The sequence below is a fragment of the Mirounga angustirostris genome, unplaced genomic scaffold (assembly GCF_029215605.1).
Source record: "Mirounga angustirostris isolate CCGP_5_RB_7025 unplaced genomic scaffold, mMirAng1.0.hap1 SCAF_17, whole genome shotgun sequence".
NCBI classification, from domain to species: Eukaryota; Metazoa; Chordata; class Mammalia; order Carnivora; family Phocidae; genus Mirounga; species Mirounga angustirostris.
In genome coordinates, this window is record NW_026991725.1 from 27,243,791 (window position 1) to 27,271,354 (window position 27,564).

General features: G+C 47.8%; 1 protein-coding gene across 7 annotated transcripts in view; it reads left to right on the top strand.

Moving 5' to 3' along the window:
* The window catches only part of ATP6V0A1 (ATPase H+ transporting V0 subunit a1), a 62,574-nt gene extending 35,636 nt beyond the window's left edge, over positions 1–26,938 (top strand). For 4 of the 7 annotated variants that reach the window (XM_045888894.3, XM_045888896.3, XM_064583097.1 and 1 more), the window contains 11 exons: positions 840–990; positions 1,888–2,027; positions 2,370–2,527; positions 3,155–3,245; positions 6,569–6,687; positions 7,373–7,589; positions 7,967–8,074; positions 13,134–13,241; positions 19,151–19,268; positions 19,581–19,752; positions 25,365–26,938. In XM_045888894.3, the coding sequence (XP_045744850.1) occupies positions 840–990; positions 1,888–2,027; positions 2,370–2,527; positions 3,155–3,245; positions 6,569–6,687; positions 7,373–7,589; positions 7,967–8,074; positions 13,134–13,241; positions 19,151–19,268; positions 19,581–19,752; positions 25,365–25,458 (1,476 nt within the window). In that variant the 3' untranslated portion in view covers positions 25,459–26,938. Of the gene's footprint in view, positions 1–839; positions 991–1,887; positions 2,028–2,369; positions 2,528–3,154; positions 3,246–6,568; positions 6,688–7,372; positions 7,590–7,966; positions 8,075–8,906; positions 8,982–13,133; positions 13,242–19,150; positions 19,269–19,580; positions 19,753–25,364 lie in introns of all 7 variants that reach the window. The other 3 variants (XM_064583095.1, XM_064583096.1, XM_045888897.3) reach the window with 2 other exon arrangements.
* The last annotated feature ends 626 nt before the right edge of the window (positions 26,939–27,564 follow it).

The window sequence follows — 27,564 nt, forward strand, 5'->3', positions numbered from 1 at the left end:
TGTGCGCACTTGCTCGCTCTCTCTCTCTCTCAAAATAAATAAATAAATAAATCTTAAAAAAAAAAAAAAAAAAGACGAAATGACTTGGTCATATACCCATGATTCTTCAGAATAGCTCCTGACCAGAACGTCAGTTTCCTTATCCATTCTCTCTGCCCCTCAGACAGGTTCTTTTTTTTTTTTTTTTTAAGATTTTATTTATTTATTTGAGAGAGAGGGTGGGAGGGAGAGCACAAGCAGATGGTGGGGAGGGGCAGAGGGAGAGGGAGAAGCAGACCCCTCTTAGTAACTAAAGTTTAGTTAGTTACTATTTGGGAGTAGGGAGCTGAGCCTGAGCAGGGACCCTGATGCCGCAGGGCTCAATCCCAGGACCCGGAGATCATGACCCGAGCCAAAGACAGATGCTTAACCAACTGAGCCACCCAGCTCCCCCATCAGACTGCTTCTGAGGGATAACCCTAGCAGTCCTGTCTAGCAGTTAGAGTTTGAGAAGATAACACTGCTTTCTCCATAAAAGGAAAGAACAACGATACTCTTAGTAGAAAGGCAGATGAGGATGTCTCCAGAGGAGGAAGTTCCATGTTTTCTTTGGTTGCACATTTTAGAATTGAATTTTCTCACATAAGGATATTCTTTTACACTTAATTTAAATCTTTCATTGTAGATTTTACACCTAGCTCCAGTTTCTCCAAAGACTGGGCAAGATTGAGATACAATTCACATAATATAAAATGCTCCTATTTTATATGTATAGTTTGACGAATTTTGATAAATATATACATCTATGTAACCACCACTAGGATGATCTAATTTTGATATATGTGTTTAATGTTTCCCAGGAACACAGTGGTTCCACTGTGCCCTCTATTCTGAACAGGATGCAAACAAATCAGACGCCCCCAACCTATAACAAAACGAACAAGTTCACATATGGCTTTCAGAACATAGTAGATGCTTACGGAATTGGAACTTACCGAGAGATAAATCCAGGTAAAAAAACTTGAATCTTCTCCCTCTAGAAGTTTTATATTTTGTTTATTTGTCTCTTCTAATGCCTCCCTTCAGATGTTCTTGAGTAGCTGGCATAAAATTACCTATGTTGTCAAGACCTCAGCTCTAGTGTAATTCCTGTAAGGAGGTGCCCATTTTGACACAGGGAGGGAGGTTTATTGCTGGTGGCACTCCTTTGAGAGGTGGTTTTATAGGAGTGAGCTCAGTGGATTGGATTCTTTTGTCTATCCTCACAACTATGAAACACCTGGCTTTCTCTAGCACATTTGCAGGAAGTACTCTAAGCAAAAAGTTTTTTTCCAAGATTGCTGATATTTTTAAATGGCTTCCCTATTCCAGGTTAGACAGAGAAAATATAGCAATTATTGACCATTTTAGACACAAAGCAGGTTTCCCAAAGGAAAAACAGGAGAGTTAATTATTAAATCAAGAGTCTGAGAATTTGTTTTTAGCTAGAGTCTTCTGCAGGACTGGCTTTGCTCTGAGTTCTGGGCTTTCTCCCACTTACCTGGGAGCTTTTTTCAGCTGAGAAATGGTTGCTGCACAAGAGAAGAAAGCTAGCCTGTCAAAGGAGCAGTGTTCCAGGGCTTAGAGAAAAAGAATCAAAGAACAAAGGAAGTGCCCAGCCAGGGCTAGGGACAAAACTTCACTCTCTGTGTTCTTTGTTTAAAATGCTAGCGGTAGCCCAGATCCCATCAGAGCTGCTCTGTGAGGACGTGCAGATCCTGCTCTGGAAGGTTTTCTCTGGGAGTCCATCTGACCAACAGCTAGGGAATAAGTCCCCTCATACTGATCTTAGAGTATGAGGAGGAATGTGATCTGCTGCTGGTGGTTGCGGTTTTCTGTACTTTGTTTTCTTCCTCTGGTTCCTTTTAGCTCCCTATACCATCATCACTTTCCCTTTCCTGTTTGCTGTGATGTTTGGGGACTTTGGCCATGGTGTTTTGATGACCCTATTTGCTGTATGGATGGTATTGAGGGAGAGCCGGATCCTCTCTCAGAAGAATGAGAATGAGGTAATGTTTGCTCCATGTGTGTTGGACCGAAACTTTGTAATTCCTCAAGCATTCATTATAAAATTGGGATTCTGGAAGTCTTCTATCCATGAATTTATATAGAAGTTACAGAGGCTGTTTTAAGAGTAGAGACGTTACATTCATTTTAACTCCAAAGCGGTCATGTGCTGTGAGAGTCATTTCTTGTTAGCATTGTATTTTGGCCTTGAGGTTCTCTGACCTGGGGTGGGTGGGGTAAATTAGTGTGAGAAGAATGGTCATATATTCTCAATAGTGTTGTCACAACAATAATGTTGAGCCACAGGGAGTACGTTTCATTGACTTCTTTCTTCTGGTTCCCAGATGTTTAGCACGGTGTTCAGCGGCCGGTACATTATTCTGTTGATGGGTGTGTTTTCCATCTACACTGGCCTCATCTACAATGATTGCTTTTCCAAGTCTCTTAATATCTTCGGGTCATCCTGGAGTGTACGGCCGATGTTCACTTTATATAACTGGACGTAAGTTGCAAAGAAGCTAAAAGTCAGGTTATTCCTTTTCTGTTCAGCTCTGATTTTCCAGACAAGAGATAAACTTATACTTCTTTAGGAAGTGGCTGACAGCGTCTCTGTTTCAGAAGAATGCAGTGTCCCCTCTTATTTATGCCCCAGCCTGGCAAGTGTTTGTGATTCCTTCAGCACTATCAAGAAACTGAGTGCCTGGGGCGCCTGGGTGGCCAGTCAGTTAAGCATCTGACTGTTGATCTCAGCTCAGGTCTTGATCTTGGGGTCGTGAGTTCAAGCCCTATATTGGGCTCCACGCTGGGTGTGGAGCCTACTTAAGAGAAAAAAGAAAGAGAGGGAGGGAGGGAGGGAGGAAGGAGGAAACTGAGACTGTAAATTTAGGCACATTGTTTCTTTTTGTAAATTAAAAGCAGATTCCCCAAATTCCCTACTTAGTTATGTAGGTGTGTTTGTTTGTTTTGGTCTTTTGTTATTTCTGATCCCTTCTCATTATCAGATGCTAGTCTTTCCTCTTTTATTGAAGAGACAAGACAGCTGTAGTAGTTTCTTTTAGGATCAGTTTTGGACCCCAGCAGTTTCCCTCTCTTGATAAAAACAAATGGAACTTTTCTTCTAACATGGTAGGGAGGAGACGCTTCGGGGGAACCCTGTTCTGCAGTTGAACCCGTCTGTCCCTGGAGTTTTTGGTGGACCATACCCTTTTGGCATCGATCCAGTAAGAGCACTTCTTTCCTATTATGTCTAACACCAGATTTTTTTTTTTTAAGATTTTATTTACTTATTTATTTGAGAGAGTGAGCGAGCGAGCGCATGCACACATGCGTGTAGGGGGAAGGGCAGAGGGGCAGGGAGGGGAAGAGGGAAAGAATCCCAAGCAGACTGCGCTGAGCACGGAGCCCATTGTAGGACTTGATCCCAGGACCCCAAGATCATGACTTGAGCCAAAACCAAGAGTCAGATGCCCAACCAGCTGAGCCACCCAGGTGCCCCTAACACCAGATTTTTAAAATGCAACCCTGAAGTGAGAGAATTAAATTAAAGAGAGTTATTTGGTTTTCAGTTGCAGTATTTTTGGAGAGCCCTTGTGTGTCTGTCTAGAGTACTTCCAAAGCATAAGAAACCCAAGTGCCTTAGGTAGCCGAATAATTTCTCCCGCACTCTTTATTTCAGAGGTGCCTAATAAGTTTGACCCTGGGAAGATTGACTTTTAAGACTCCTTCCCAGTTTATTTCTGTTTAACTTAGTTTGGGTTTTATTTTTTAGCAGATACGTTAACAAAGCAGAAGCAGTTCTTTCCTATGGATTTTTAGATTTCCATTTTATTCTTTACATACTTACAGAAACTTTTCCCAGAATTAAAAAAAAAGAAAGTAGGCAAAGTGTGATCAGATCTTTTGTATTGTGTGCTTAAAGGGGGGATAGAGGGAGGAATTTAAGAATGAGCATTCGACAGGAAGGAATACAGAATTCCAGAGGAAAAACAGATCATTATGGGCCAGAAAGACCAAGGTTCTTTAAAAAATGGGCATTAATTTGGCCTTTAAAAAATATTTCAGATTGTTACAGGTGAGAAGTGTGTACAAAAGCATAGAGGTAGGGAGATGCAAAGTTACTCATTTTGATTATTATAAAAGCAAATGTTAGTGAAATGGTCACTGTGGGCCAAGCACTGTACTCTGTAATCTGCCCTCAGCACATCTGATTTGCCCTGAAACAGTTTTGATTTCTCCTGAAACTGCTATCCCTGTCATACAGATAAGGAGACCAAGGCTTGGAGAGGTTGAATAACATTTCACATAAGCATTTAACAAATGTTTACTGAATCTCTGTTGTGTGCAGGCATAGTGCTTGCTGGGGGAAACACGTAATTTAAGTTGTAGCTCCTGCCCTCAAGTAGCTTAGAGTCTAATAATATTAGGTAACTTTATATAGTGTTCTATAGTTAACAGAAAGTTTTCTGGTTTTGTTGTTGTCTTGTGTGCATCTCATTTGATGCTTAAGGGTAAGTGTTGAGTTTGAAGTGCCTGTTGGAGGCACAGGTATAAATGTCCATCAGGCAGTTGGACCTGTAGAACTGAGTATCAGGGGAGACTGGGGCTGAGAGAGAACCAGCCACAAGTTGTCAGGTTAGAAGTCACCAAGGATGAGCTCCTCACAAGGATGTCGGTTCAGAAAAAATGATGCCAGGCTAGCTGGTGGAAGACCTGGCTTATCACGCTCCTGAGTTTGCACTTTATCCTAAAGAAGACAGTGGGGGTGCAAGGTAGGTTTGGGCACAGGGAAGTGACCACATCAGAGGCATTGATTTAGGAAATGTAATCTGATGGTCAAGTAGAGGCAGAAGAACTGTGGAAAATATTACAGATGTCCAGGCCCAGGTGACAAAGCTTAAGGCAACTAATATTTAAAAATAGATGGAACTCACCCAGAAGACAGACTGGAGGAACAGGTGGATGACAAGCTTATGGATCCCACAGGACTGTAAAACTCCAGCACCAGGGGAAAATAATATATTGAGCTCCAGGTGTTTCCTCACAACTCGTTTATCCTTCAGGCTAAAATTTTACATTTCTTTTTTTTCTTACCTTTTTCCTGTTTCAAATAGATTATTATTTTCCAAATAAATAAGTAAAATTTAAAAAAATAAAAATAGGTGGAACGACAGCACCATGGGGATATGATCAGCAAAACATTGACTGTGGGAACATCTACAAAATAAATGTCCCAGCTTCTTCAAATATTTTATAAAGAATAAAAAAGGAGAGTAGGGGGGCGCCTGGGTGGCTCAGTTGGTTAAGCGACTGCCTTCGGCTCAGGTCATGATCCTGGAGTCCCTGGATCGAGTCCCGCATCAGGCTCCCTGCTCGGCAGGGAGTCTGCTTCTCCCTCTGACCCTCCCCCCTCTCATGTACTTGCTCTGTCTCATTCTCTCTCTCTCAAATAAATAAATAAAATCTTTTAAAAAAAAAAGGAGAGTAGGGGGAGAATTTATAGATTAGATATTTAAGAGCTGTGTCAACGTAGAGACCTGATCTGGACTCTACTTTGAATAAATGAATTATGTTTTTATTTATTTTTTATTTTTTATTTTTTTATTTTTTTAAGATTTTATTTGACAGAGAGAGAGACAGCGAGAGAGGGAACACAAGCAGGGGGAGTGGGAGAGGGAGAAGTAGGCTTCCTGCAGAGTAGGGAGCCCGATGCGGGGCTCGATCCCAGGACCCTGGGATCATGACCTGAGCCGAAGGCAGACACTTAACGACTGAGCCACCCAGGCGCCCCATGAATTATGTTTTTTAAAAATTGGGGCACAGGGTGCCTGGGTGGCTCAGTCGGTTAAGCATCTGCCTTCGGCTCAGGTCATGATCCCAGGGTCCTGGGATCGAGCCCCACATTGGGCTTCCTGATCAGCGGGGAGTCTGCTTCTCCCTCTCCCTCTGCGTCTCTCCCTGGCTTGTGCTCTCTCTCTCACTCTCTCTCTCTCAAATAAATAAATAAAATCTTTAAAAATAAATAAATAATAAAAAATTGGGGCACAATCAGAGAAGTTTAAATACTGACTATATGTTTCATGATATTAAAGAATCATTGTTAATGCTTTTGGGAGTGATAACAGTATTATAGTCATGTTTTAAAAAAAAGTCTGAAATATTTACAGCTAAAATGATATGGTATCTGTACTTTGCTTCCAAATACTACGGAGGTGGGGAGTAGGTTGTCTGTATGATAAAATAAGATTGACCTTGAGTCAATAGGTAGTTGTTCACCTGGGTCATAGGTAAATGTGAGTTTGTTATACTGTCCTCTCTACTTAAGTCTGTGTTTAGAACTTTCCATAATTAAAAAAAAAGCTTTAAAAAATAGGTGAATAGGAGAGCCTGGCTCGCTCAGCTGGTGGAGCATGCAACTCTTGATCTCAGGGTCGTGATTTTAGCCCCATGTTGGACGTAGAGCTTACTTTTAAAAAAAAAATAGGTGAATAATAATATCCTATTCACGAACTCTGTAATGCCTTTTTGTTTCCTTGGGTTGTGACAGATCTGGAACATTGCTACCAATAAACTGACCTTTCTCAACTCCTTTAAAATGAAGACATCTGTTATCCTAGGCATCATCCACATGATGTTTGGAGTCACTTTGAGCCTCTTCAACCATACGTGAGTTGCTCTGTTTATGTCACAAGAACATGCATAGCTTAGGTAATGCTTTTGCCTAAAGAAATCATGACATCTTTGAGGAGGAATAAGTAACTCAGAACCCCGTTCTATGTTAAAGAAGTGCTTTTATAAAAATCTCATATTCTTAAATGAGGCTTAATTAATATTAGTCCCTTAACAATTCACAACTGCAGTAAAGATCTTTGAAAAACCTTTTGTCATTTTCATCAAAATGAGTGAGTTACTTTTTTTCTTTTATGTGTAACTCATATAAAATTATGAACTGTGATTCCAGAATGTACTATATTTTCCAATCTCTTTCTCATGGGAAAAGATTGGTGGGGGTGGTACCAAGATGTTCAAGGTCCAAAAGTTTGGAAGTCATGGTTAATCCTGCTTGTCTCTTTTGGCCTCCAGTGCTTCTGGCTGTTACTTCTTAAAGTGATAAAGACAGAATTGAGGGAGCTGTAGGTAGGAAATCTAGTAAGTACTCCATTTCATGTAAGGGTGACCCTGGGTGTCTGCTCAACATTTTTTTTTTTTTTTTTTAAGTAAGCTCTATGCCCATCGTGGGACCTGAATACACAACCCTGACAGCAAGAGTTCCAGGCTCCACTGACTGAGCCAGCCAGGCACCCCTGGGTCTATTCACCTTTAACATTTTTTTTTCTCTCTTCCTTTTTAGCTATTTCAAGAAGCCCCTGAATATCTACTTTGGATTTATTCCTGAAATAATCTTCATGACCTCTTTGTTTGGCTACTTGGTTATCCTTATATTTTACAAGTGGACAGCCTATAATGCTAATACATCTGAGAAAGCGCCAAGCCTCCTGATCCATTTCATAAACATGTTTCTCTTTTCCTACGGGGACTCTAGTAATTCGATGCTGTATTCCGGACAGGTGTGTCAACCCGGAGGTGGACTGTCTTAGGTAGTTACCCTAGATCAGGAAGCCAGATATTTCTGTGACTCTGGAAAAGCCTTTAAAAATCTCTTTCTGTGGTATTAGTTTTCAGCCCATACATCAGACCTAAATTCAGCCCATCCTCCTTAGCTTCAGAGGATCTAATGTAATTCCTGTGTCCACAAAGGGTAGAATTTATAACTCCCATCCTGTGAGACAATTCCTGGGCTTTGCCACAACATCTTCTAATTATTTTGAGAAGCTAGATAGTGTTATTCCTAGATCAGTAAGAAAGTACTGTTTGGGGGAAATTTGTGCTGGAGTTGGAAACTGTGTGTTTGATTAATGTGATGTGCCTTGTCCTTACTTTGTAGAAAGGAATTCAGTGTTTCCTGGTAGTGGTTGCGCTACTGTGTGTACCTTGGATGCTACTATTTAAACCACTGGTCCTTCGCCATCAATATTTGAGGAGGAAGCATTTGGTGGGTGTACTTTTATTGCTGAAAGTTACTAGATTTTTTTTTCCTTGAGATCAAGGCAATTCCTCACCAGATATAATGAATCGTGTATAAGTCTATATGCTCTTAAAATGCACTTGTGTCATATCCCAGCATGAGCACTGGACCTGCTGAAATTTAAAAAACAAAAAACAAAAAAACCCATGTACTTGCTGTTTGAACATCTGGATTCAGCTTTGAGTAGCTCAGGTAGAGGAAACAAGTCATAAGTTTCTACCTTTCCTGGTCATGCTTTGCTCATGCTGTGCTTAGCACAGTCCAGGTCTGGGCCTGCCTAGATGCAGCATCAGCCAAATCAGGGCTGTAAGAGCTGCAGGTGGGTGAACCCACTCATGTGGTTTGCCTGGGCAACCACAAGGCTGACGCTGAGACATTTTCTTTTAAAATGAGACCATGATACTTTCACCAATCAAGACATCCGGAAAAAAGATTTGGTTTAAAGAACATTGATTTTTTTTTTTTCTTTTGAAAAAGCAGCACATACACTTGTGTTTACTTAATGTATGTGTGCTTATGAATTCTACACACACACACTTAAGTTGCCAAATTTTCATTTCTGGCTGTGCAATAATGCTTACTTAACACACTGGCTAGTAAAGCCCAAAAGATCTTACTGCATGACTCTCATACGGCTGTTAGATTATGATTCCTTTTTGAGAGCAGCTGAGTTACAAGACCCTCCTTCTCCCTTTTCTGACCATCTTCATCCTTCCATGTACCCTCCATCCGTCTCCCCCCTCACTCCTTCCCTCTTTTGTTTCGTTCTCCCTTCCTCTTCTCTTCCGTTCACTATCAGGAAGGGCAGCCTGTGGAGGCCCCAGTCAGCCCAACCCCGAGCCAGCAGGGACTAGAGGCAGCAGCGGCTGCAACAGTGAGTGAATTAAAACTGACAAACCATCACATTTTGTGTAAAGAGGTGGCAAACAGTGCAGCAGAATTCTTTTCAGTTATATTGAGAGCATGGGACATGTGAGCTCTTGGGAAGTACATCCTTGTTACTCATTAAGACAATGATAGGGGCGCCTGGGTGGCTCAGTTGGTTAAGCGACTGCCTTCGGCTCAGGTCATGATCCTGGAGTCCCGGGATCGAGTCCTGCATCGGGCTCCCTGCTCGGCGGGGAGTCTGCTTCTCCCTCTGACCCGAACCCCTCTCATGTGCTCTCTCTCTCATTCTCTCTCTGTCAAATAAATAAATAAATAAAAATCTTAAAAAAAAAAAATTCCACTGAAAGGGTACATAACTGTAAAAGAAATGTTTAAAAAAAAAAAAAAGACAATGACAAAAGATTTCCACCTCTTATGAATAGATTCTAATGTCATCTTTACCATTGGTCTACTAAGTTTCTATTAAAAACTGTAAGTACAGTCATGTCTATGGAAGCAGTTTGACTGTTGTACCCTCTCAGAATCCCATTATCTTAATCCAAGATGGCAGCTCTTGGACTCATCCACTCTCATGTCTGTCTTTTGTAACCATATATTAGATGATTTTTCAGCATGGGGTGAGAACATTCCTGTGATTCTTGAATTAATTTCCCTGCTCTTTAAGCTTCTGCTTTGGAGGGACGCATGGACATTTGGTCCATTTTAGCTATGACTTTCTCTCCTGCCAGTGGGGCCTTATACATGTCTACTCTGTTGTGAGAGACTCAGAAGCCCTCCTGTCCTCAGCTGCTCCACTGAGACCTCCAGTCTGCGTGGGTCGTATGTACCGTCTGCATCTGATGCAGTAAGCAAAGTCATCTGTTTGGATCTTTCCTTCTTTAAATACCAACTCATAATTCAGCAACAGCACTTTGAATGTTAAGCATTTCAGTATTTGCCCTTAAAAATATCTTTTAACCAAACTCTTTTAATGCACTGTTACCAACTTAGCCCAGTCTATTCTAGGTAATCAATAAGATGTTTAAAATCTCACCAGCAGTGATCACACATGTTACTAGTGTGATCTAACGGCATCATACTCCTTTAAAAGAAAATGAAATATTCAGATGGATGACTATTTCCTTCATTAGGTGTTTCTGATCATTTTAAACTTAGAAACCTGCCATAATCATCCTTCTAGAATGAGTCTCTGACATTTTGGATCAGAAGGGCTGACATTTTGGATCAGAAGATAATTTAATGTTACTGCTTTTAATTATGTTCAAAAAGGGACTTACTCTCTCCTTTCCTGTGAGAAATTAAAAAAAAAAAAAACAACCCACAAAGCACATACTATACCATTATCGACATTCTTTCCCAGTGCTCTTCTTTTTCCTAGTCTTAGCATATTTATGATGTGCTTCTGATGCATCAGTCTTGATGCTTTTAACTCTGGTATCCTCTTCTGTGACACTACCCAAATTAAATGTCCCCAGTCTGGAAAGCTGCACATTCATAGGGTCTTCTTCGCCCCACTGGTTCTTTAGCGAAATATCTGGTTCTAGAGAGCAGCCTGAAGGTATCAGGATGGTCATTTTACAACAAGGGTCCTGGATTCTTGACCCTAAGGGCTGAGGATACGATCATTGATCTGTGTTCTGTTCTATGTCCTCTTGGTTGTCTATAAGTGGTATATCACAGTTTACCTTTTTCTTTTCTTTTTTCTGCTGATGTATATATCTCTTCCCCCCTTCCTATAACTCTCATGTCCTGTGTCCTGAAGGGACACTTCTTAGTGTCTGCCTGGGGAGGTGATTTATTTACCTGTCTGCCCCTCACTCTGCTGGTTGGGGAAAGTTTCAGAAATGACCTTCTGTTTTGGGAGCCTTAAAGCCTGAAGGCTGCCTGGACCCTGTAACCCATGTCAGGGTACGCTGGGGTCCTCTCCTGTCACCAGTGACCTTTGTTGTACTTGCAGTCCACCTTCTGAGGGTTGTCAGGTGTAAGGTTCACATGACCTGGAGGTGCCCAGGGTCTCAGGGCTTCCCGAATCTGACTACACATCAAAATCACCTGGTAAACTTTAAATTTGTTTGTTTCTTAGGGTATTAAAACAAAAGAAGTAATAAAGATGGTCCCTAATTCCATGACCTAGGCAATCCCCTACTGACATTGAAAAGTAAAATTAGGGGACACCTGGGTGACTCAGTCGGTTAAGCGTCTGGCTCTTGATCTCAGCTCATGTCTTGATCTCAGGGTTGTGAGTTCAAGCCCCATGTTGGGGCTACTAAAACCCTACTAAAACAAAAACACAAAAAAGTAAAATTAAAGCAATAGGTTAGAGAATGCAAGTAGTATAGAAAGAGAAAGCACCCCCTCTCCCCAGGCCCCTTCTCCTGCTCAAAGGCAAGGGAATTTTGCTTCCAAATTTTTTCTGCATATATCTATTATCCATTAATATAAATATGTATATATGTTTGTACATGTATATGTATATGTGTTTAAAACACACTAGGAATTGTGTTTTAAACTGACTCTTCTGCCCCTTGATTTATTAGGTTTTAAAATTTTTAGTGTATCCTGGGAGATTGTTTCACTCTTTTATAGTTGTCTAGTATTCCATAGAACATTCTGTTGGATATGCTAAAATTGTGTAATCACTCTCTTGTTGATGGATGTGTTGGTTGTTCCCAATTCTTTGCTTTTACAGATATGAATGCAGGGAATATCATAGTCCGTGTACCTTGATAAAATTTCATAAACATAGATGTTCCCAGCAGTGGGACTGCTAAGTCTCAAAGGGTACTTGCATTTTTTTGCGTGTGCTTACATTTTCAATTTTGATAGACAGTAAAAATGATTATATAGTTTGTACTTGGGGAAATATTTTTTTTAAACATAGATTTCCTAAGCCCCACTCCAGACCTACTAAATGTATAATTTCTGGAGGTAGCATTTGAGAATCTCTATTTAATTTCAAGGTGATTCTGATGCAGCTGGTTCTCTGACCAGCACGGGAGAACCCCTGCTACAAGGAGAGAGAGACTTTGCCCGGACACTGAGTTCTGGTAGTCCATAAGCTGTGGTAGAAGGTGCACACCAAAAGGTGAAGCTGTGAGTGGGGACCCCAGGGCAGTTGACCAAACCTGTTGGCACATCGCGTACTGCTGCCCGGAAGGCCGTTTTGCAGGAGAGCAGTTTTTAAACTCTTGCCTCCTTTGGGCTTCCTGATCAGAAACCACAAGAAGTGGGCCTAGGGGCTGTTTCTTAGCTCCTTTTCCCTCTGGTAGATTAGCACTCATTGCTATTTGTCTGACTTCACCCCAGTTCTGCCTGGTTTTTGCACTCAAAGAGTCCTTTTGCCTCAATTAAGCCAAGCTTTTCCAAGTCAGGTTGACTTAAAAATTCTGGTTCTGGGGAACCCGTTGAACACAATGCCTGGGAAACGGGAAGAAGCAAGCACTCAATCACCATCTGCCCACAGGCCTGTAAAAGAGTTGTTTTAACACTCCAGAGTCCTCCACTGAAGGAAAGGAGCCTTTTTCTTTTTCTTTCTTTCTTTTTTTTTTTTTTTAAACTCCATATTCTCTAGCCATAGGCTGATGCACATTAAGCTTTTTTTCCCTTCCCTGATCTAGGAAGTCCTTTGTTCCTGGGTAGAGACCCGGTCCGCTTCTGAGAGAAGTTGCTGGAACTCTTGGGTTCCAGTTGAAAGTGTATCCGACCAGGTTATAGTCACCATTGTCATTTGGCTCCCCTCCCTCTTAGAAAGTCTGATCTTGAGTTCTAGAAAAACTTAGAGCACTGACAGCTTTACAGATAGAGTTATAGTCATTGTAAGAGTCTGTTCATATGAAGCTTTTTGTCCAAGCAGGCATCTCAATTAGCCTTGACTGAGGCCAGGTCGGTGCATCCTGGTGTGGCAGGCAGAACTGATCAGATTGAGGTAGTAAATGCAGGGGCTGGGGCTGGGCCGGTGGTGGTTGGGGCGGGGACAGTGGTTTGTGTTTACTTAGCTGTTGGATCAGCGGGTTTTGATTTTGTTGTTAGAATATATGCTTTTCTGAGGTTTGTATGCACTAACCATCGCCCTTCCCCACCTCACAGAATGTCACATTAAAGCCCAGGCAAATTCTACTCTTTCTGTTCATCTGTGTAGGGAACTCTCAACTTTGGTGGGATCAGGGTGGGCAACGGACCGACAGAGGAGGATGCTGAGATTATTCAGCATGACCAGCTCTCCACCCATTCAGAGGACGCGGAAGAGGTAAGATCCAGTGGCATGGGCTTCCTCTCCTTCTCTTGTGGGGCAGCCCTCGTCTTGTGTGCGGTAATGGCCTCCCTCCAGTCTTCTTGAAAAATGAAAATGCTAATACTAGTGATCAGCCTGCCTTCTGGGCCTCTTCGGGCAGCACAGCTTTTTCCAGCGGGCCTGCTGTGAACTCCAGGTGCCCCCTGGGTGCCCGTGGCACTTGTGTTCCCTTGTCCCAACTCGTGGAATTCTGAGTTGCCCGCAGTACTCTGCATGCCAATCTCAGTGACTGACTGTCCTCCTGGGGACCAGGGGCAGAGTGGGCCCAGGCTTCCCCGCTCTTGTTACCAGAAACACAGCCCCCTCAGGGCAGCTTCTTCATCCCTTGCCCCTTCCAGGAATGGTTCCAGTTGGAACTGTAACCGTGGGTACTTTTTAAAGTCTTGTCCCACTAATGTGCTCCTGTTGCAGATACATTATTTGAGCTTTTTAAAAATGTTATTTGCCTACTCTTTACAGGGAGAGTGAAAAGTAATAAGGCCAAATTAGACTTTTCCTTAAACCACCACCTCCAAGCTGATTTTTAAAATCCAGTCCCCTTGCCTGACCACTCACACCACCAACCTCTGAACTGAACTTTTGAATGTCATCTATTCATTATATTCTTTTGTTGTTGTTGTTGTTGTTGTTATATTCTTTTTGAAGCAAATAGAATGGGAGTTGGGGACCTAGGTGACTGAACTTCTCAGTCTGACTGACCACGTCCCCTATGTGTATGACATTTTAAAAAAGAAATTATAAGGGTTGGGGTGCCTTTAAAAAATACGTATCTTAATGCTCTGAATCCCACTGGGTTTGCTTTCTGTGTATGCTGAGGAGGCCTGCCTCCAACACATGAGGCCCATTTAACATTAACAGTTTTCCCGAGAAACAGTCAATAACCTTGTGCTTGTGACTTGTGACTGTGTGGCATGGCTTCCCACTAAGTGTAAATTTGTGTTTACAAGCCTACCGAGGATGAAGTGGTAAGAAACAAGCTGGCTTTGCCTTCATGTTTATCTGGGGCTTCTCTTTGCCATCCTTGTGATCCGTCTGCCGACCCTGCTGCAGCCGGGGGCCCACACATGCCACCCGTGCATCCCGCATCTCACTGGCCATTTCTAACCAGTTCGTGAACCTGTGTTCTGAAAAAGCTCATCTCCATTAACTGCATCTCATGTCGGTCACCTCTGTCTTTGTATCATTGACTTTGCTGATCTAATGCCTCTGAGAATGGCTTGAAAGGAACTACAAGTAATGTCTGCTTTGGCATTCTTGAGGTGACCCCCTTGGGGGTTAAATCCCAGTGGTCTTTGCTTTCCTCTCCTGTGGTGTTATGTTTGGTATGGTAGCTCTGCCGCTGGGAGTAGCTGTTTCCTCCTTGCTCCTCGGAGAGCTTGTGAGTAAAGCTCACCCTTCCTCCCTGTCTGAGATGCAGCCAACCTCTTTCTACTGTCCTCATCAGCTTGATGATACTTGAAGTGAGGATTGCTGGGCCCTCACTTGAGGTCAGATCTACCTCCCTGTGACCCAGGTGGGAGGGAGACAGCTTTCAAAAAGGAGGCTTTGCCTCTCCGATGTATCCCAGAGAAAATCCCATCTGTGTGACAGGAGTTCATATTATACCAGATAATAGAAACAAAGTTGTCTATTCAGGCCACATTTGGAGTAGAAGGCCTTCTAGCTCAGCAGTAATTCATTTAGCAATACACAGATTTTAAATTGGGTTTTTTAAAGGCCTTGCTGCACTGTTTGCATCTTTCCCCAAAACTTTTCTCTAAAATACCTAGACCCATGAACCCTTCCCTTTCCTGGCTCTCCTGGTCCTCTCTAAAGGGGCAGTGGGATGGGAACAGGAAAACCTGTGCTGTTCTGTGTAAAAACAGACCGTGCTCTGTCTTCCTGAAGGCTGGAGAGGCTCTTTTGCTGGCATCCAGGAGCCTCTGTGTTCCTGTGAGCTGCTCATCATAGTCACTGGTTGAGCTGCCTGGAAGGGCTGGCTGGGAGTGTGTGTTAGGAGCCCCTAACAACACTGTTCTTGCCAAGTGTCTTCCTAGTTGAGCACCCAGTGCCATGGTCATCGTCAGAATGGTCCTCATTTGTAAGCCAAGTCCCAGGGTCTTCGGACAACCACACAAGACGGACTGTAATTCAGCCTCCCTAGTCTCTGTCCCTCCGCTCCCTCAAGGGTTCAGCTTCCCGTGGCTTCCTAAATAATAATGACATTTTATCTTTATCAGGCACATGTACAGTCTAGTTCTCCATAGCCAGATTTAGATTAACTGTTAGAATTATTTGAAGATTTCAAACAAAACTTTTTTTTTTAAGTCCAGCCTACTTCTTCGAGAACTTCCCCTTTTTGCTTGGCTGTGAAAACCTATATGTCCCATGTAGGCCATTATTCCAGCCTGGTGGAAGCAGTAGTCCTTCTCCCTGCGGAGCGCTAAGTCCAGTTGCAAACCAGAGCCAGGCCATTTGATCATCTGGGAAATCTTTAAAGGCTGTAACCATTCAGCAAGGGTCAGTGGCACCTCTCCCTACTGTGTCATCTCATCAGGTGTGGTCTTCCCACCTGTCCATCCGTGTACTCATTCTATCCGTCCATGTTTTCATTTATCCCACCCACCCATCCTCCATTCAGTCATCCCGCTCACCCATCTGTCCATCTGTCCATCCCACCCACCCATTCATCTGTTCATTCATCCCACCCACCCTCCCATCCATTAATTCTTTTATCCCACCCATTCATTCATTCATTCATTCACCCTCTATGTGCCAAGCACTCTGGTGCTACAGAAACTGCAGGAAGAGAAGCATAGCCCTTGCCTCCAAGGAACTCCCAGCCAAATTGAGCAAACAGTCTGGGTGACAGATGGTGTGATTAAGGTGTGCCCAGGATGCTGTGGGAACACAGAAAGAGGGCACCTGACGAGCACTGGGGTGGGGTGGAGAAGAGGAGACCAGGAAGTGATTCCCTGAGGAGATTGTTGCTAACTTAGTCCAGTCAAGCAGGAGTCTCTGTGGGGACTGGGTGGGAATGCAGACCCATTAGTGTGTATAGTTATCTGAAAGACAGGCGTGTGGGCCCATCACGTGTTGGGGATAAACAAGTACGCAGCGGTAGAGTGTTTGGATAGCAAGGAGCCAGTCAGAGGACATTGCTGAAATGCTCTAGTGGGGGTGTTCTAGGGGATATTGGATTGGGGAGAGGTCACAGTCTGGAGGCATGGAGACCAGCTAGTCTGATACGAGTGATGAAAGAATTGGGAGGCTTGAAGTGAAGTGAGGCATTTGCAGGGAGTTGGAGAGGAAGGGACGGATAATGAGATCAAGGAAGTTAGAGCTACAGGTCCCAGGGCCTTAATGAATGTAGGCAGTGAGAGTGAGGATTCAAGATTGACTTCCAGGCCTGGGTGCCTGGGGCCCTAGTGATGACGCTGTTAGACATGGGACATGGAGTAGAAGTAGGTCCCGGTGGGGTCAGAGGAGAGTGATTAATGAGTTTGGGCGGCACTGAGTTTGAAGCGCCTGTGGTACACTAGGAGGAGATGTAGCACGGCTAGTTGGAAACAGTCAACGTGGAAATGAAGGTGTCCATCTGGGAGTCACTCCTACGGGTGGCCCTCTAAGCCCTGAGCGGCCGCGCTGCAGGAGAGGTGTAAGAGCTGAGGCTGGACCTCCAGCATTTAAGGAAGAACCAAGATGGAGACTGGGAGGGAGCATCCAGGGAGGTAGGAGGAAAACCGAGGGCAGGCGAATGTCTACAGAGGGAGGAGGAAAAGGTGACAGTGGGAGACACTGCAGGGGCTCAGTCAGGACACAGAATGTGTTAGACCTCACATCTGGGAGGCAAGGGAGCGGGTGCCGGGAAGGTCGGGTTTGTGGGGCAGAGAGGGTGGAGGGCAGGGCCCGGGAGGTGAAGAGGGGATGGGCCGCGCACCTGGAGGAGTGTGTAGACCGGGAGTCTGCAGCTGCCCTCCTCAGTCACAGCTGACTCCGGAGGCAGTGATACAGGCTCCTGAATGCTTGACTGCATTTCACCCTAACTCCTCACCCACCACAGTCTTCCCCCATCATATAGAGATGAAAACTTGCCCAAGGTTACAAAGCAGGAAGTTGGGAAGAAGAGAAAGTGCAGAGAGTGTGTGTAATACCCAGAAGGGAGGCTTCCTCCGTGTGTGTTCTCCATTCTTCTGGGAAGAACTCTGGGTAGAATAAAACTGCTGAAAGGGGCCTGGTTCTACAGCAGTCCCTGCTTTCGTGGAGCTCTTAGGAGCAGAGACCAGTGCTCCTGGGAGCAGGGACCTTTCCTTCCTCTGAGCACGGGCCCTGGGGCAACAGCCAGCACTGGTGGGAAAGAGCTCTTAGCAGCGTTGTTGGGATTGGGGTAACGAGTTTTTAGGGTAACTAGGAGGCTTGAAGAGCCTGTTGCAGAAGAAAAGCCCAGAAATACTCAGAATGTAGATGGTCAGGTGAGGGAAACTGAGGCAGTCGCCCAAAGATGGCATGTTGGAGCCGGTCTCTCTCCCTCCTGGCCGCACCCCTGAGGCCTGGGCTGTTAGCACTTTACCAGCCAGGTCCTTCTCTTGTCCTGCCCTCATGCAATTTCCAAAAACACTTCTGGTGTCCTTTGGGAGTGGTCATGTGAGTCTTGAAAGAAACTGGTGAAAAACAGACTCTGACCTGAAGGCAGGGTAGGCGGGGAGGCCCTGTGCTTCTGGGGTTCTGGGCGGGCTGTGTGGGAGGAGCCCAGGAAGGGCCCGCCTCCTGTTCTTTGGCAGCTGATTGCTCCACCTGGCAGGGTGGGGGAAGGCCTGGAAGTGTGCCTGGCGCGCTGTAGAGATGCCGGTAATTCTTCCCAGCCCGGCTTGGAGCGGGCTGCATGTGAACTCCGGCAAGCTTGTTCTAGCTCTACCCCCTTATTCTGGAAACAGTTTCGTTGTTTGTTTTTTTAAAAGATTTTATTTATTTATTTGACAGAGACACAGCGAGAGAGGGAACACAAGCAGGGGGAGCGGGAGAGGGAGAAGCAGGCTTCCTGCGGAGCAAGGAGCCCAATGCGGGGCTCGATCCCAGGACCCCGGGATCATGACCTGAGCCGAAGGCAGACGCTTAACGACTGAGCCACCCAGGCGCCCCTGGAAACGGTTTTTGATGTGGGAAGGAAAGCTGGGAGAAAGGGAGCGTAAGAAAAACAGAAACAAAAAAACAATAGATGTTCAGTGTGGTCTCAGTCAACTGGAGGATTTTGGAAAACTTTTGTCAGAATTTCCCTGTGTCATCTTCTCAGAAGCCACCAAAAAAAAAAAAAAAAGTTATCTTGCTCCCAGCAGGTTGTAAGAATAATAAGTGGAGTGGCTGTAGAGGCTTAGTGTTGCCTCGGCAGCCTCTGGCCTGATAGCCTGTCACCTGAAGCATGGCCGGGGAAAGCCCTTCTGCTCTCCTGACTCAGAGCAGGGCGCTTCCCTCGGGCACTGTAAGGAGGAAGTCAGCTGGAGGAGGCCCAGCAGCAGGGCCCTACGAGTCCCGCGTCCAGACAGTCCATTTCTCTGAGCGCTCTTAACTCGGCATACATTCCACTCTTGAGCTTACAGTCTAGTGGGAAGAAAAAACAAATGGGTTGAGAATCATCTCATTAAGATGGAGGTCATTAAAATGTAGAGAATTAAGGGAAATGGGGTGTCCCAGTTGGGGGCTAAGCCAGGCAAGATTTCTGGGGATAGCATAGCTGAAATCACCACCTGAGTTCAGCGTTGGGGGTTCCTGGCCCATGTAACCGTTAGTCCTGGCGCTCACACCCAGGCCCAAAGCACCAAGTGGCCACAGCACCATCTACACATCCCCTCTCAGCCTCATATCTTCTCTCTGGTTTCCTCCCATGACAGTTTGACTTTGGGGACACCATGGTCCACCAGGCCATCCACACCATCGAGTACTGCCTGGGCTGCATCTCTAACACCGCCTCCTACCTGCGGCTCTGGGCCCTCAGCCTTGCTCATGCACGTGAGTGTATTTCTCTCAGGTCGAAAATTATGGTTTTCCCCTTCTCTGGGCACTCTCTCAGATGTAGGGCTTAAGTAGAGTGGAAATAACATAAGGGTTCTGGAATTATTCAGACTCCTGAATCCTGGGAGAACAACGTCCAAATGGGAGGACCAGTGCCTTCGCCAGGTTAGCTATGCATGGTAGTCCCCCTAAGGCTGCAGGGAGCCAGGGTGCAGCAGACAGTTCAGGTGAGGGACAGCAGAGCAAACTGGAAGGCCCACAATACCTCTTGCCAAACTGAACCGGATGTCCCGTCTCTGCATTCCCCAGAGCTGTCTGAGGTGCTTTGGACCATGGTGATCCACATCGGCCTCAGCGTGAAGAGCTTGGCAGGAGGTCTGGCGCTGTTCTTCATTTTCGCCGCCTTTGCCACCCTGACCGTGGCCATCCTGCTGATCATGGAGGGCCTCTCGGCCTTCCTCCATGCGCTGCGGTTACACTGGTGAGCGGCAGCGAGTTCGGGGGACTGGGGATGTGTCCTTAGCTGCTCGGAGGGCAGCTCTGCTCTTGTACAGAATCCGGAGACACTAGGAAGTGTCTGCTTTCATTCACATCATTATGCCCAAGGACCTACATTAGGAGTGAGCATCAGGAAACCTCCACAAAAGCACAGCTCACTCTTCAGAGCCCCCAAGGGAGAATTCTCTGGTGGGTGTTGTCAGATTCCCTCTCCCTGCCTTTAGCCTTCTTCACTGCTCTTGATTATGGACCTGCTGAGGTTGTTGGTTTGTTTGGGGTTTTTCAGCTCTGGCATAAACTTTCTCCTGTCTTCAGAGCGATGGAAGCAACTCTGGAATAGATTGGCAGTCCAGGAAGATGCTAGAGCACACTGTACCCCAGTTTTGTCCCCCTTGTTCTGTCATTGTGCCCGTGTCTTTGGGTAGGAGCCCTGGCAACTCCATGTGGGTAGGGGGCGTTCCTGGTTCCATAGTGTGTAGCTCAGTGCCCTGAAGCAGCTTCTTCAGAAGGGCAGGTTTGGATTTGTTTGTTTTCCTTAAAGTAGTTTGTGGCTTTTAATGGCTCTGTCTGGAGAGAGCTAGCTCAGTCCCAGGGGGTGGGAGAGGTGCGGTCTGGTCCAGGCAGTGAGGTCCTGACCTCAAGGTAGGATTGCCAGATTTAGCAAATAAAATTACAGGACATCCAGTAAAATTTGAATTTCAGATAAACAGTGAATTTTTTTTTTAGTACAAGTATTTCCCAAATGTACATGGGACATACTCATACTAAAAACTAGGCATCCTGTACTTTATCTGGCTTCTCTACCTCAAGCCCTCCCTCTTTTGAGTCTCTGCTTCCTCCTTTATGTTGTGATTCTCCCTCTCTTTTTGGGTCTCAAACCCCAGTGGCCCTGGAAGCTCTGGGCCCTCTCCCTAGAGAAACATCCCCCCCAATAGTTTTACCCATTTAGGGCGGCCACAAACTCACTGACCCTACCTTAGGAATTCCTAGACGAGATGGTCTGTGGTGCTGATGATCTCAAGATCAGAGTGTGTGTAGAATGTCTCGTTACATCCGTTTTCTAAACCTGAACCCAAGGATCCTCTGCCCCATTCCCCTTATCTTTGGTTTTCCTCCTGACTTGGTTATGCTGAGCCCCCTCAAAGATTCCTCTGTTATGGACAGAGGGGAATGTGAGGCACGGAAGGGCGGGGCGCAACTGGGACTTATTCTTCCCTCAAAAGCTCCTTTAAAATAACCCGTCCTCTGGCTGGCTTCCTCCTCCTTGCTGCCCTCCTCCCCACCCAGCTGTTGTTTATCTACTGTCCAGCCAGGAGGTTAGGAGCGCTGTGTGGCTCAGACTGCTGGCACGCCACCCTGTTCTCAGCTTATCAGCATACTCTCTCCCCAGCACACTTCCTCAGCCACTTGGTATGAGGCAATGTCTGTGTGACCAGCCTCTGGTGACTCACTGTTTCTTCCTTCCTTCCCTAGTCACTTCTCTGTCTTCCTGCGCCCTGTGCTGGAGGGGCCAGTTACTACCCCACCTGAATCCCAACCCAAGTGGGGAGCCTGTAGCCTCCTCCCTGGGCGGGCCGGGGAGCAGTCACGGTGCTGGGTCAGAACTGTCAGAGCAGGGAGCCAGGCTTACACAGGGTGAGGAAGGTCGCTGGAGCCTGGGCCTAATCTCCAGAGTGAGCAGAGGCAGCCTGGGAGGCCATGTTTTGTTGTGGCCAGAAGGATTATGTCCCCCTCAGGCTTACCTGTGGCCTTCAAATGAAGGTGTCTTCCCACGGCCCCGTGAATGAGCCCAAGGACCTGATGAGCGGCAAGAGAACAGGCTTCAGAATTAGGCCCACCTGGGTTCAAATTCCATCTCTGCTGTCACTGGCTGGGTGACCCCCAGAGGAGAGCACTTACCTCACTGAACCTTACTTTCTCTCAGGTGAAGAGAGGATGGTATCCACGTAACGTGGTTGTGGTGATGAATAGGAAATAATGTGCGTACCAGGTGCCTGTCACAGTGCCCTGGCTCATCATAACTGTGTTCAAGTGCACATCGCAGCCACCCTGCTTAGAAGTGGGCTGCCCTGTGGAGAGGGCATCTTGGCCATGGTCCCTTGTAAAGAAACTGCTTTTAGTGTTTAGAGAGGGGAGACCCCCTGGAGGAAGCACATCTGAATGCCCGTAATTTTCAAGGAATGGGCTCGTCAGACAAACCTGTGGGTTGGTTGGTTAGGGTAGTAGAGGTATTACGGAGAAGAGAAACACGAAACTGTTCGGCTTTCAGAATCCATTGTTGGAGGCACGTTTGGAGCCTCGCCCTTACTGAAAGGGGGTGAATGAAACGGGTGCTCGTGCTCCCCCTCCTGGCCGAATATGGATGCACTGCAGGGATTCCTGGGCCTTCTTGTCCCCCAGGTCTGCAGGAATTCTGAGTTATGGCCCCCTTGTGAGGCTGGGGACAGCTGGTCCTGCCGAAAATGGCTGCGGGACATTGCTGCTATTTTTCCTGGGGTCCAGCCTGGGCGTCCTCATACCTGTCACTTTACCCCTGGCTGTCAGCTGGGGTTTCCTGATCCTGATGCAAGGGCTGCCCCATTATAAAAGTTCTGGATGTCTTCAGTGGGGACAAGAACCACAATGTCTGCTTTGGTAACAAACATAAACCACTAGTCTGAGATTCGTGTGGGGTCCTAAAGGAGGTGGGTGATATATTTGAAAACAAGAGTGAACAGGTTACTGTCCCAACTTGCTGATTTCATCTCCTTCTGTGTTACGTGTCTATCTATTTTTGCCTACTGTAATTAGCTGTCTTTTCTTCCTCAGGAAAGGCAAAGGCAGGGATAGGATTTGTCAGTTTGTGGACACCAAACTGACTTTAGTAGAAAGACTGTTGCCCCCTGGCCCACTTTCAGGAACTAAATCCCTTCTTAGCAGATCCCACATACGTGTCGATGTGCACACTTGCACACTCACAAACTCCCAACTCCCTTGGTCGAGGGCCAAAGGAAGGGGGGACCATATTGTCATAAGGAATGGAGTGGCACCGCAGCAGGTTACCACAGGACGGGTGCGGGAACGGCTGGCCCGGAAGAAAGCACACCTCAGGTGTGGTTCCTGGCTGCCGTCATTGCCCTGACATGTGGGCCATTAGACAGATGTGTGTTCCAGGCCCTGGACTGCTCAGAGAGCGGCAGAAAGGGCCAGAGAAGCAGCTCGGTCTAGGATCATCTTCCTAAAACTGCCTCTTCTCACTCACACCCCCGCTAGGAAAGGGAGGAGACCCTTCCCTCACTCAAGGAAATAAGGTTTCCTATTAGGTAGCAGTGGTGAGTGCTCCGGGACTCCCACTTATCCTTCGGGGTCACTGGGTGGCCTTTGCCAGTACCGCAGCTGGAAGGGAAGGGGTGTCCGAGAAACCCATCCGATTTCCTGACACCCTCCTCACAACCGTAGAATTCTAGAGGTGGCTTGGGGCACGGCGGAGCCCTGGAGGCTCCCTGGGTGGTGTAGCAGGCTCCTAAAATAAGAGGACCCAGCAGGGCCCTGGCGCAAAGAACTTCGTGTTTGTACTTTCTCAGGAAGTACACATTTCCCTGCTTGGGAGGGAGGGGTGGTTGGGCAGTCCGATAGGGAGATTGCTTTCCAGCTTTGTTCCGGGAGGTTGGGGTAAGTGAGGCCGAGAAGGGGCATGAAGTCAGGCTGACCATGAGCTGCCTGAGGTGTCCGTGGTGGTGGCCACCCTAAGTCTAACCACAGGCAGTGGCTGGTGGTAGAGGTGGTATCAGGCCATGTGTCAGAGGGACCGCCCATGGACTCACTTGGCAGAATTTATGCACCTGCATCCCAGACACTTGTAGCCCTTCCTTCCCGCTGGGCCCCCTGGGTAGATGAGGCACACAGAGGAATGCCAAGAGAAGGATGGTGATCCCACGGGCATCTGAAAACTTCTGAAGCTTCTAGTCCATTCATCCAGTCTGGAATTCAAATTGTTTGTGTGATTAGCCAGCCAGGGGCTCAGAGTTCTGGACCCCGAGTAGACCCTAAGATGACCTGCCCACCATCTCGATAAATGTTGTTGAATGCAAACGGGATGTGTCGGTCTCTTTCCAGTTGTTCAGAAATGCGCTTGCCATATGCAAACAGCCTACTCAACGTGAAGGACCAGACAGCAGTGGGTGAGAGGCAGGAACCCACCCCATCCCCACCTAATTCCCCCAACGGAGGCCTGAATAGCTGTAGCTTCTAGGACTTCTCGGGGTTGGGATGTGTGAATGAGTCCAGATCCCGGGTTGAAATTGCTTTTGCCAGGAATCCTGTGACTGACTTCAGTTTGAAGCCCCTTCCCCCAGGTCCTATTTTCCCTTGGCCCAGGGACCCCTCCAGAGTCTGGGAGGCTTTGGGACCTTGGCCCAGCCCCTGGAATGTGGGGCTGGGAGGAGAAGGCCGCCTGTTCTTACGCCCACGCAGAAAATTCTGTTCACCTCTTCTCCTCAGGGAGTGGAGCCGGCAGCTCTGCAGTGTCCTCAGCCAGCACCCCAGGGCTGACGGGGCCTCTGAGGACCTCTGAGGGCCACCACAGACTGACCCCCGAAGCAGACAGTCCTTCCACCATGCCCTGCATGAGCACCATTGCCTGCAGCGGGCCCCAGCTCCGAGCCCCGCCTGTCCTTCTGTCCTTCTGGCGTCCCCAGGGTCACTCAGCGCTGAGTGGAAACCATTCCTCAGGGCAGCTCTCCTTGGCTTTTTTATTCTCTGAATCATGCATTTTTCTGCCCATATTTGGTGGTGGTTTGGTTGCTGGGCAGCCATCCAGGGAGTATGCAGGGGGAAGTGTAGCCTGCAGCCCAGCTCTGCTTCCAGGAGTGCTGTCTTCCTGCCCCTCAGAGTTGGAAAGGGCCCCAGGGAGACCTTCAGCGGTGGATGCTGGGCTGCCTGGGAAGGGAGGTGAAGCTCTGCTTTTCCTTTCAGCCCCTGAGAGAAGAATTCGTTCTCAGATGTTTTTGTAGTTGGAGAATATTTTTGCCATTACTTGGAGAAGACTCCTCCTCCCCCCCATGCCCCTTTCCTGGGAATTTCCTCCCCAAAGCCTCCAGTGTTTACTCAAAACCCTCCCTTCTCCTTCCTCCTGCAAGGAAAAGAAACAAACTAGAAAACAAGGGCACTTGCCAGAGTCCCTGGCGCTGAGCTCGCTGCTGCCCAGGGGCTTCCCTGAGAGTTGGGCCTCAAGCCCCTGAGCCCCGGCGGGAGTCCAGTGGATAGTCTCTACATTGCCCTTAGAGACTCAAACCAAGGGCACTTCTTTTGCACATGGCTAGACAAAGAGTTTTGCATAAACACACTGTGCTCAGCAGAAAGGAGCAGGAACTGAGGACAAACCAGGGAGGAGCTATGCGGCACTCTTGCCTTCAGAAGCAGGGCTTATGTGCGCTATGGGAACTAGGCCAAGCTCTGGGCTGGGTGGGTGGGTGGGTGGCAGAAGGCCAAGCTGCTTTCCCAAGCTCAGCTAGGAAAGCGAGGCCTTGGGGAGGAGAGTCAGAGCATCTTTCTAGCCCACTGTGAAATCCCAAAAGGATTCTGTGGAATGATGACACTCCTTTTCCCTTTCCCCAGGGTGGAGTTCCAGAATAAATTCTACAGCGGAACCGGTTTCAAGTTCCTGCCCTTCTCCTTCGAGCACATTCGGGAAGGGAAGTTTGACGAGTGAGCCCATCGTGGGGCTGTGTGCCGGCAGGCTGCCCTCCCCACTCCTTGCACAGTGGTTACCTGTGCTCCTCTTGCCTGTTGGTTGTGGTCCCTGGATATCGGGGCGTTTGTGTCATCCCAGCCACCCCTCCCCCAGCTGCCTGTGAGTCATTTAGATAGATCCGTCCCTCCCTGAGTCCCCTGCCACAGCCACCTTCGTGTGTAGTGTAGAGAGAAGCCGGGCTCTGGCTGTCACTTACACCCACTAGGCACCGGCCTTGCCCTCCCAGCCTCCGTCCAGCCAGAGACAGCCCCTTCTCTGTCCCCCGGTGATGAAAAAGTTTGTGCATTTTACATTTGAGCCCAAAGCCCACGGAAGGAGTGCTGTCACCATCCACACCCAGACTTTGAGCCCCCTTTTCCTGCCACTCTAGTTACTGGTTGGGGGCAGGGGTGCTCTTTAACATGCCCCATTCTTGGGTTAGCAGGGGTAGTTCCAGGAAGGTGGCATGTCTGTCCTCTGCCCATCCCCTCTGGTCTTCAGAACAGTTGTTAATCAGGAATTCAGCTGGACCCAGCTGTGCCGTCGTGCGCCGCTTCTCCCTGTCACTCCCAAGGGTCCCAGGGTGCCCAGCACCACCTCCCTAACCACGCCCTCTCCCCCTCCCTCCCAGAATCCCCTCCTTCCCCCTGCCCCTGTGTGTACCCAGCATAACAGCACAGCCGGGAGTGACCCGAGCAGAGAGGTCCTGGGCTGCCTCCTCTGGTCGGAGGCTTCTCAGGCCAAGCTGTGGGCCCTGCCACAAGCACGCTCTCTGGGCAGAGGGTTCAAACCGTTGCTCTTGCCTGGTGCAGACCCCAAGACCTTCCCCTACCCCCAATCATGAGTCTTGAGGGCAGGACCGTAGTCATCCAGGTGGTTCTGCCTGCAGAGCCTTCTCTGCCCTCCCGTGCCCCTCCCCACTTCCACTGGGGACCCCAGTCAAGGGAGTGGGGTCCTGGGCAGCGAAGGCTGGTGCCATTTACATTTTGCGGATTGGAGGCAATGGCCAGGGCTACAGTGTGCTGGTTGTGAGAGCTGCACCCCCACCCCCACCCCCACGGGCCACCTCTCCTGTCACCCCAGGGCTATGGCTTTTAGGGCCTTTGAATCATGTGTTGACACAGCAGCCCTGGCTGCTTCAGCTAAATTGAACCCTGGGGCCCCCAGTGGTGGAGATAATCCCCCGAATGGGCCAGGCCCCTGCCCTCCTCCCACCCTGGCTCTTCTGAGTGAGTTACTTAGAGCTGCTCACGACTCTCCTGGGCATGGGCCACCCACCCCAGCTTCCCCGTATGCTGGCCAGTGTGACCCTGTGCTGCGCCCCCTCCCCTCTGGGCCCGGTGGTTTACATGATGACTTTGCTCTGGGTACAGCAGGGTTTGAAGCAGAGCTCTTTGTCAGGAACCCTGCCCAAGGCCCTTGTGTTCACACATTCCTGTGCTGAATAAAGTGTGCTTGACCCTACCAGGGAGGCTGCCTGTCCTTGTGCCCACAGCCCCTGTGTCGCAGGCCCCTGCCCCTCCTCCAGCACGTCTGCTTTCCTGTGATCAGGCCACAGCTGCAGCCGGCAGTGTGTGAAATTCTCACCTCTCAAGTTTCCTGGGCGCCTTCCCCTCCCTCAAGCCCAGCAGCTTCTCAGATACTGCCTCCGGTGGGGAGGGGACCTGGGGACCCCTCCTCCTCTTCCTTTCCCACCCTACCCACCGAGACGGCAGGGCACGAGGGGGCCTGGGCATCTGCCCATCCGCCTCTCCCTCTTCTCCAAGTGTGCTTTCCAGGACTCAGGAGCCTGGATATTTTGAGCCCTGATGCCCTTGGCCTTGGTGTAAATAGAGGCTCTGCGTGGGGTTCCACAGGGCAGCGGGAGAATGTGAGGTGCTGAGGTAGGCAGGCGGCCGAGGAGCCAGCAGGCGGGGCGGGCAGGGAGGGTGCCGTCTCCCTCCTGACTGCCATGTAAGGCACCCACATTCTTCCTCCATGCCCTCCCTCTCCATTCCTCCTGGGACCTCCAGGACAGGGGCTGTGCAGGAATAGGAGCGGCGGGCTGACAGCTGCTGCTCCAGGAGGGGTGAGGGGGGCAGGAAC